The 8,564-nt window shown below is 48.1% G+C and overlaps 1 protein-coding gene across 1 annotated transcript; it reads right to left on the bottom strand.

The window, feature by feature from the left end:
• Positions 1-2,395: 2,395 nt before the first annotated feature.
• On the bottom strand, positions 2,396-8,057 carry gpr22b (G protein-coupled receptor 22b). The gene is made up of 3 exons (XM_012842479.3): positions 7,465-8,057; positions 5,030-6,394; positions 2,396-4,063 (listed from the first exon to the last, which is right to left on the bottom strand). Exon 3 carries the CDS (start codon positions 4,057-4,059, stop codon positions 2,719-2,721), a length of 1,341 nt encoding a protein of 446 aa, XP_012697933.2. The 5' UTR covers positions 4,060-4,063; positions 5,030-6,394; positions 7,465-8,057; the 3' UTR covers positions 2,396-2,718.
• Between the last annotated feature and the right edge of the window lie 507 nt (positions 8,058-8,564).

Here is an 8,564-nt window from a genome sequence, read left to right as displayed (position 1 = left end):
GCAGCCAGCATCAATATTCCTAAATCAGATCTCGGCGCAGCTGCAAAGCGTGGCCCCGTGGCCACAGTTACATAATGATGCTTGAAACCCACCCGCATGAATCTGTGCTGAAACCCACCGCATGTATCTGTGCTGCAGCACCCGCATGTATCTGTGCTGAAACCCACCCGCATGGCCTTCTACCGCACCACTATCGAAAGTGTACTAACCTACTGCATCTCAGTGTGGTACTCCGGTTGCACTGCAGCAGACAAGAGAGCCCTCCAAAGGGTCATCAACACAGCACAAAAAATCACTGGCTGCTCACTGCCCTCCCTGGAATCCATTGCCCGCTCCCGCTACCTTAGCAGGGCCAATAACATCTTAAAAGACTCCTCTCACCCAGGCCACCACCTGTTTACTCTCCTGCCCTCAGGCAGACGGTACAGATCCTTTAGAGCAAGGACCACGCGTCTTAAGAACAGTTTTTTCCCGACGGCCATCAGAACTCTAAATACCGACATGCACTAAACACTAAGCACTTTATTGACTACAAGTCACATACCATCTCAGTCACCTTACACATGTGCATAAACAAAGCTGTCTGTGTTTATTGTAAAGCACCTCAGGGAAGTACTGTTGATGTATTTATTGAAGTACTTTAGTCTATGCCACCGCATTTGTTCTACTCTTAATGTATATATATATATATTTTTGGGCTGTTCCTACTGTTTTTGGATAGTTGTAGTATTGTTATGTTATGTGTTTTTGTTGTGTTATATGTTGTCCCTCGTCACACCAACAGGAGAAGCACTCAAAATTTCTTTGTATAAATACAATGACAATAAAGGCTATTCTATTCTATTCTATTCTATTCTATTCTATTCTATGAATCTGTGCTGTAAACCCACCCGCTTGTATCTGTGCTGCAGATTATTGAAACCCACCCGCATGTATCTGTGCTGCAGTCCCCAAATAAACCAGACATCTTCCAGCGTTAAGAACTTGTCTGTTGAACACGCTTGTGGAATTATGTGGACTTGACTTGTGCACACTGTGTGCACGTGAGGATTTGGGTGATGAAACTCTGTGTAGTTATCAGCAGTCAGTCACATCATCTTCCTTCGGTTTAAACACCAACAAACATGTCCACCAATATTCTACACAATTATGTTATTCTAGTTGACCTAGAGTGAGGGTGAACAAAGGCATTTTTTTTCTTTTGGGCACGTTTTGCATGAAAAATAAACGCAGAGAAGGTGGAATGTAACAGGACACAAAGGAACCGTATGGCATTGGCTGTTGGTAAAGCTGAATCCAAAATGTCACTGTAACACCAAATCAAAAAAATTATGTGCTGATGCCTCTCAGACAGGTATGCTTCAAGTGAACACTACGATGGTAGAGTGCCCATATAACCTGGGAGTGAACATAATGCGGCTCTGTGTTCTGGGCGACATCATGAGATACTCTGTATTCGGCCAGGGAGAAGTGTGTTCCAGTCAGAAACATTTTGATAGGGCTTTGACATGCGTGGAAATTCACACCAGTTCTGTAAAGAGCTGTGTCCTAACCCCTGTCGGTTCCTCTCCCTCGTATAAATGTTTGACAGAGACTATTGATATCCTGTGCCTGTTGTTGTGACACCAATAAATTGTAAGTGAACGACCCCCTTCTGACATGAGACTCTGGCGTTAGCTGCTATTGAAGCATTAGGTACTCACTGCAGTTAGAGGCCATTGGGGCTGTGACTCTGGGATCATAGTATGTGTGATGTCTGCCCACAGATGAGACTGATGGTGGCTCATACACACTGATACATATACCAGAGATAATGCAGCAGTTGCCCCTAAAGCGGTTGTAGACAGGGAAGATATTCCCTCTTTGTTTCCACCATAATCAACATGAATTGCGGTTTCCTGCAGTGCAGTGTTTTAGAGACAGCAGAAGCTATTTTCTCCGTCTTTCTTATGTCAAATGTGCACTCTGACTCAACGGTGGTGTGAATAACCACAGAGGATGATTTAGCTTTGCCAAAGGGGCCTCTTCTTTTCTCTCTCCTCCAAACCACGTTATCCCTCCCTCCCTCCCTCCCTGGGTTTGCCTTCCTCCTCTCATCAAGATGGACTGCCATCTTTCAGTGAACTCTTGACCTTGACGGAGCTTAGAGCGATGAAGCCATACTCCCAGCAGGTCTCTTTGATGGAGGCCGACTGACACAGTGACAAATGTGTTCCCCTCGAAGGATCCATAAAGTAATCTATCTATCTATGTATCCATCTATCCATCTAGGTTACGTAGAGCAGGGGGGGATGGGTGACAATGCAGAAGCACAAACACCATCTGATAAAGCAACCAAGCGAGTTTGTTTTCAACAAATATATTATAAATGTACAGATATTACATCACTTACAGTTCTAATGTATGTATTTATTCATGAGCTGTACAAATAGTCTATGTACACAAAGTATATTTCTACAGTTACAAAAAGCCATGCATTATATACAGCATAAATTATAGAACCACTCTATGAAATCTACCGTACTCTGTCATAAAGTCAGAATAAATAGTAATAAATTATCAGTTTTACACATTTGACACGTATTTGCATGACACATTTTTATGTATGTCCTCCCTTTTGTAAATGTTTCCTGATGGTTCTGAGACCAGGTTCTGACTGGTTCTGTCTGTCCGTTTTGAAAACAGAAACAGCACATGTAAGTAAGTCCGTCTTGATACTCAGTCCATGTTCTCTGAGGACAAACATTTTTGCCTGGCTTCGTGGTCCTCGAATGTCACTTTCTTGTTCCTCTTGGGGTCAATCCACGAGTTCCGGATGACAGCGTTTTTGGGCAGCGGGTCAGACTCGATGATGGACACCACCCGCTTCTTCATCTTGCTCTTGAGAACCTTCTGGAACTTCTGCCGGGTGAAGGCGTAGAGCAGCGGGTGGAAGATGGTGGTGCCGTACGCCATGACCAGGAAGCCCAGCCTCAGCTTGAGGGTCACCCTGCTGAGCCCTGAGCTCAGGATGATGGTGTTGAGCACGGTGATGGGCGTCCAGCACAGCAGGAAGGTGGAGATGATGAGCAGCGACATGCGGAAGACCCGCCGCTGCCGTTCCCGCCGTTCCCGGTGCCGCTTGACGGCGCGCCGAAGCGCAATGATCAACGACACGGACGTGCGCATGCCCATCGCCGGCATGCGGCTGCCACCACTGCTCTGCGAAGCGTCTGTGGCCTCTGGCTGCTGCTGCTGCTGCTGCGGCTGCTGCTGTGACGTGGCCATCAGCGAGATGTTCTTTTTCCTGCGCGACTTCTTCTTCTTCTGCGCGTTGTGGAAGCGCGTGCCGATGCGGATGTTGAGCGCCTGCAGAATCTTGTAGTACGTCACCAGCATGACCACGGCCGTGGAGAAGAAGATGGGGATCTGGGCCAGCAGGTGGTAGTACAGGCCCCGCTCTGGTAAGTCCTCGCCACTCTGGTCCACCAGCACCGCCGTTTGGTTGCGCTCTGGCTGCATCTCGGGCCCGAAGAATCCCACCTCGATGAAGGGGACCAGAAAGCTGAGGAAAGACAGCACCCAGATGGCCCCGAGCAGGGCCACGGCGCGGCCCATGGTCAGCACGCGGTTGGCCGGCTTGACGGAGATGTCGTAGCGGTCCAGCGTGATGGCCAGCACGTTGGCGGCCGTGGCCACGCTAGTGAAGGAGACGCACGCCTCGTGGAAGCAGCCCACCAGCTCCACGTCGCCCTCCAGTGGCAGCAGCACCACGGCGATGGTGAGCGGGATGCAGCACACGCACACGATGACGTCCAGCACGTGCAGGTTCATGGTGACGATGTTGCTCACCGAGTTGACCAGGTTGGACTTCATGCAGTACAGAGCCAGTACGGTCAGGTTGCTACTCAGGCCCAGCACGATCTCCAGCATCAGGAAGCCGGTCAGGGACACCTGGAAGCTGACGGGGTAGGTGGAGGATGCTGCCAGGTTCATGTTGGGACTGACGATGGACTCAGTGTTGTCGTGCACAGTGACGTTGCTCATGGTGGCTTCTTCCAGCGCGGGAGGAATATGCATTATCCTATGAGAGGATAGAGAAGGGGCTCATGTTAGGGGGTCATGCTCACAACGCTTCCTAAGCCGGCTGAGCTTGACACGCTTTTTGTTAAAGCGAATGCAGAATGAGTATTCTCATTTGCAGTTCCACGTTGGTGGAACGAACTGCCTAGCACTACCAGAGCAGGGGCGTCCCTCTCTACCTTTAAGAAGCTTTTGAAGACCCAACTCTTCAGAGAGCACCTCCCTTCCTAACTGGCACTTCGACTAGTGCTTAACTTGCACTTACAGCAGTTACATTCCTGCACTTCTTTTTCTTTTCTATTTCTGATGTAAAGTAGTATTTATTGTTACACCAGGTTTCTATTGCTCGTAGCTTGACTGAAAAGCGTCTGCTAAATGACTAAATGTAAATGAGTATGCCTCTCAGGATGGGCGTACAGCACAGCTGGAGGGAATTCACTAAAAAATGAATTCTTGTCTGTCTGTCAGAAGACAGCTGCTTATCTCCCTCCAATTCCACCTGTATTGATAAATCTCATGGTAGATCTGTTTGCCAATAAGCTGATCTGGTATGAGTTTGTAGCTGCAGCACATGTCCTGATGGTGGGGCCATTGTCAATCTACATATAAATAAGTGCATGTTCATCAGTCTCCTCTCAACAACTTTGTTTTTTTTTGTCAAGTACGTAATAAGAATGTGTGAATTCTATCCAGACTGTTACATTCCCCTCCTACAAATACACTCATACATTTATAAAGCGTACAAATACACTGACATTTTTTGGCACCACAGTATGGCTCATATAGTTCAACACCCACAGCAGAACACACACACACACACACACACACACCGCATTTGTTAGAAACACATGCGTTTGAATTAGACATCAGAGAATAGTGCTAAAATAAATACTGATGAAGATAATTATCAGAGGCTGACAGCAGACATGCGCCACCACCAGACACACACACACACACACACACTTACCCTTCCCCTGAGCTTTCTCTTGTCTTCAGGGGTTTGTGTGTGGGCCACAAACGTCTTGACGGGTTCCAGCTGGGTAATCCGATCCCAGCATGGCCTCTCGTGGGGAAAGATGCACCACCTGTATTACGATCAGCGGCGCACCTGTTCGCAACCCGACCAGCATCTGATTACTCCTCACTTTATTAAAAAAACACTCACTGGGCCTTCACTCCAATTCCAAGACCAGTGTTCCTCGTTCCTCTGTTTCTCCCCTTCACACACGTTCTCTCCTCCTTCTCGATTGGTTTCAGATGGAGAGGAAAATAACAACAGATTGAGCGAGGACTACCCAGTCTGTCCACTGTTTACGATCGCTGTAACTCCCCAAACCAAAGGGCTCTCAAGAAATACACACAACACCAAAGGTCAGATTCTCCCTCTCCATAAAGCACTGGGAGGTTACGAGAAATATTGACTCCAGCCTCCAGCGAGATTGACCCCGTTCGCAGTTCAGTGCAAACACCGATGCTTTATGATGTTTACTCGTACTCCTCAGTGAACAATTAATCCCCCTGCGATAGCACCGTTATCAAAAGACGGCGCAGCGCCATGTCCGAGACTCTCAGCCGTAGGTCTGCCGGCAGCTACTCCGGTGGTTATTTGAATTTTTATCACAGCGCGCACAGAATTAAATCCTCATTGATTTTCCATGGCAGGCCGGCGCTGACACCGGTTAGGCGGTCACTGAGCCGAGGGGTCAGTGAGTCTGAGGGGTGTGCATGCTGACTCTCTCTCTCTCTCTCTCTCTCTCTCTCTCTATCTCTCAGTGGGTTTTCTTGCTTCAAATGACCTTTAGGCTTCCAGGAGGTCACCTCCAACCATCCTTACAGGTCACCTCACAAGTCAGGGGAGCTGTGCTCAGTCCACTCACATCCACTGGGAAACACAACAGCATCCATCTGAAGTCCACAGAGGCTCAGCTTATGCTATTATATTCTGCTTTAAGTGGTGTGTGTGTAAGTGTGTGTTTGTGTGTGTGTGTTTGTCTGTATGTACGTGTGTGGGAGCAAATTGGTTTGCATGCAAAAGTAGTACTTGGGCGTGTTGGTGTTGGTGTTCTTGAGCAATTGGCTCAGTGTTTCACTTGAAGGTCATTCTCTAATGAAGGAAATAAGAGGGAGTTCAGTAGCCAGTGGTCGTGCCTGGGGGCAGGGGGGGGGTGTTGTTGTTGTTGTTGTTGTTGTTTTTGGTGGTGGTGGTGGAAGAGACGCTGTCCTCTGATTTATGCTCGGATGAAACCCCAGATAGATGAGGGGTGAGAGTAGCAGGCCTGGGTCCACGCCATCCCCACATCAGTCTGTTCCTCGTTCTCGTCTCCGCACAGCTCTGGAGGAAAAGGAAACACGCGAGAGGTGTCTGAGTAAAAGCTAAACAACCATCCATCATGGCCAACCAGGCATGGTGCTACAGCAATTTTTAAATTTAGCGACTGCCATTCAGTAACTAAACACATTCCTTAATTTTGCCCGGAAAGGGACTGTATGTGTGTGTGTGTGTGTGTGTATGTGTATGTATGTGCTTAAGAGAAACCTCTGGAATCTTTTTGGAGGAAGACTGTGGAAACATTTTGGATTGAGGAGACACTAAGAGATAAATACACAGTCAAAAACGGGTTATTTAATCCAAAGCGGTGTAGTTAAGGATGGATAAAGGAAACAACTGTTTCCACTCGTCCGAAACAGCAGGGATACTACACAGGAAAACTACAGTTTAGGTAGGAATCTGAAGGCATCTAAAAGTCCCACAGATGTCACTGTGTCGGTTTAGGGGCCACAGAGTGCTTTATTTTTATCCTTTACACCTCAAAAAACACCTCAGACATACGCTGCTCTCCGTTGCCCTCACTCCGAACGGCGCGAGCGAGAGAGTGGGAGAGAGTGTCAGCCGGAGCCGCAGCGCTCCGTCACCCCTTCTGGTAGCGCCAGCGAGGAGAGCAGCACAGAGCCGGAGCCGCCGCTGACAGCCACAGAGGTGCCACGGACGTGCGTGCGTGTGTGTGGAAAAGTGGTGACTAGGCTCAGCAGTGAGCAGAGATTTAAAAAAAGAAAATAGCAATGGGATGTAACAGTGGGTGCAGAATGTGTGTGATTTCTGGAGGCCGCTGGGAAATGATCTGTTTATATGTCAGAATTGGGAACCCCTAATTGATTTAACCGTGCAAATGTTAACTGAAATATCTTCACTCCGAGTCCTTGACATTTGCACTACTTTTAGTGATTTAGTTGCCGCTTTCACTGACAGTAACTGTAGTGACTGCATGCATTTGAGAAGTATTTGTTAAATTCTTGATAAATGTGTGCCATTAACCAAAGAAACACAGCATGCTTATTTTCCTCCCTGCTTTCTCATAACACATTATTTGCATTCCCATTTCTCTTGAAGCACCCTGTACATACCTCATGTTTTGCTCCAAATATTTCTTCTCAGTGTTTATCCATGCAGCAGGAAGGATGGCGGGTGTGTGCCTGTACGTAACTGTCAAACAAACCCCTCTGGCTTTAGTAGCATTAACTAATTGCCTGGTCTTGCTAATGAAAATCTGTTATGCTCCAGAAATAGTCCAGTCCCTTTGCTCCGCGAGGCTCTCTCCAGTATAAAGACGTCCCAAAGACCCAGTGAGATCCAGAAGTATTAGCGTGCAGTCCTTCCAGTGTCCCACAGCGGATGTGTGTGAACAAAGAATTGTTGAATGTCATTGGCCACGAAACAAGTGTCATTTAACATCCCAAAATCAATGCATCCAGCAATCCAGAAAGAGAGAGAAGAGAGAGAGAGAAAAAAAAGAGAGGCGGCACATATGAACATGGACTGTCCTATGGCAGGCTGGAAGCATCCCGCTTCTCCTCTCTCATCTGCTTGTTCTTCCCTTGCCAAGCTTCCTTTGGTCTGTTGCGCTCTCTTAGCAGTGCTGTGCTGTGCGTGCAAACAGTCCTACTCCTACACTCTCTCGCTCATCCCCTCCTCTCTCTCTCTCCTTTACTCCCCCCCTCCCCTCTCTCTCTCCTTCCCTTTCTCTCTCCCCCTCCCTCCACTCTCTCTCCCTCACTGCGGCGGGTTGCAGTGCTCCCTGCTGCCCTGATTGGTCTCCTGTAACAGGCTTAACCCTTTCCTCTCGGCCCAGGAGCCGCTTCCCTTGCTTTTGTTCTGTTTCCCCTGTCCTCTCCTCACTGCTGAGGATCATTCCCTACGTGGCTCTGGACGTCCTCCGCACGTTGGTTAAAGGGAGCCTGTATCCATGGCGATCTGTTGCAAGCATGGGATGGTGCTGGAGTAAGGGGTGTGGGGAGGGTGTTTATCTCTGTGTGAGTGTATGTGTGTGTGTGTGTGTGGGGGGGCTTCTGTGCTCTCACAGGTTAAGTCAGGATCCCAAAGCAAGCCAGGGTTGCAGACACTGAGAAAGTAAAAATGGCTGTGGACATTATGGCATTACTTATTGATGCTTGATAGTGTTATGAAAATGAATCTTGGGCCTCGTGGGGTTTTTTGAAGAGAGGTT

The sequence above is a fragment of the Clupea harengus genome, chromosome 3, assembly GCF_900700415.2.
Source record: "Clupea harengus chromosome 3, Ch_v2.0.2, whole genome shotgun sequence".
NCBI lineage: Eukaryota > Metazoa > Chordata > Actinopteri > Clupeiformes > Clupeidae > Clupea > Clupea harengus.
Note: the sequence above shows the minus strand (reverse complement) of the source record. Positions and strands in the feature narration are given on the sequence as shown.

What these genes read in the sequence shown, in the direction of transcription:
- gpr22b (XM_012842479.3), bottom strand. Translation starts at nt 4,059, where the DNA reads ATGCATATTCCTCCCGCGCTGGAAGAAGCCACCATGAGCAACGTCACT.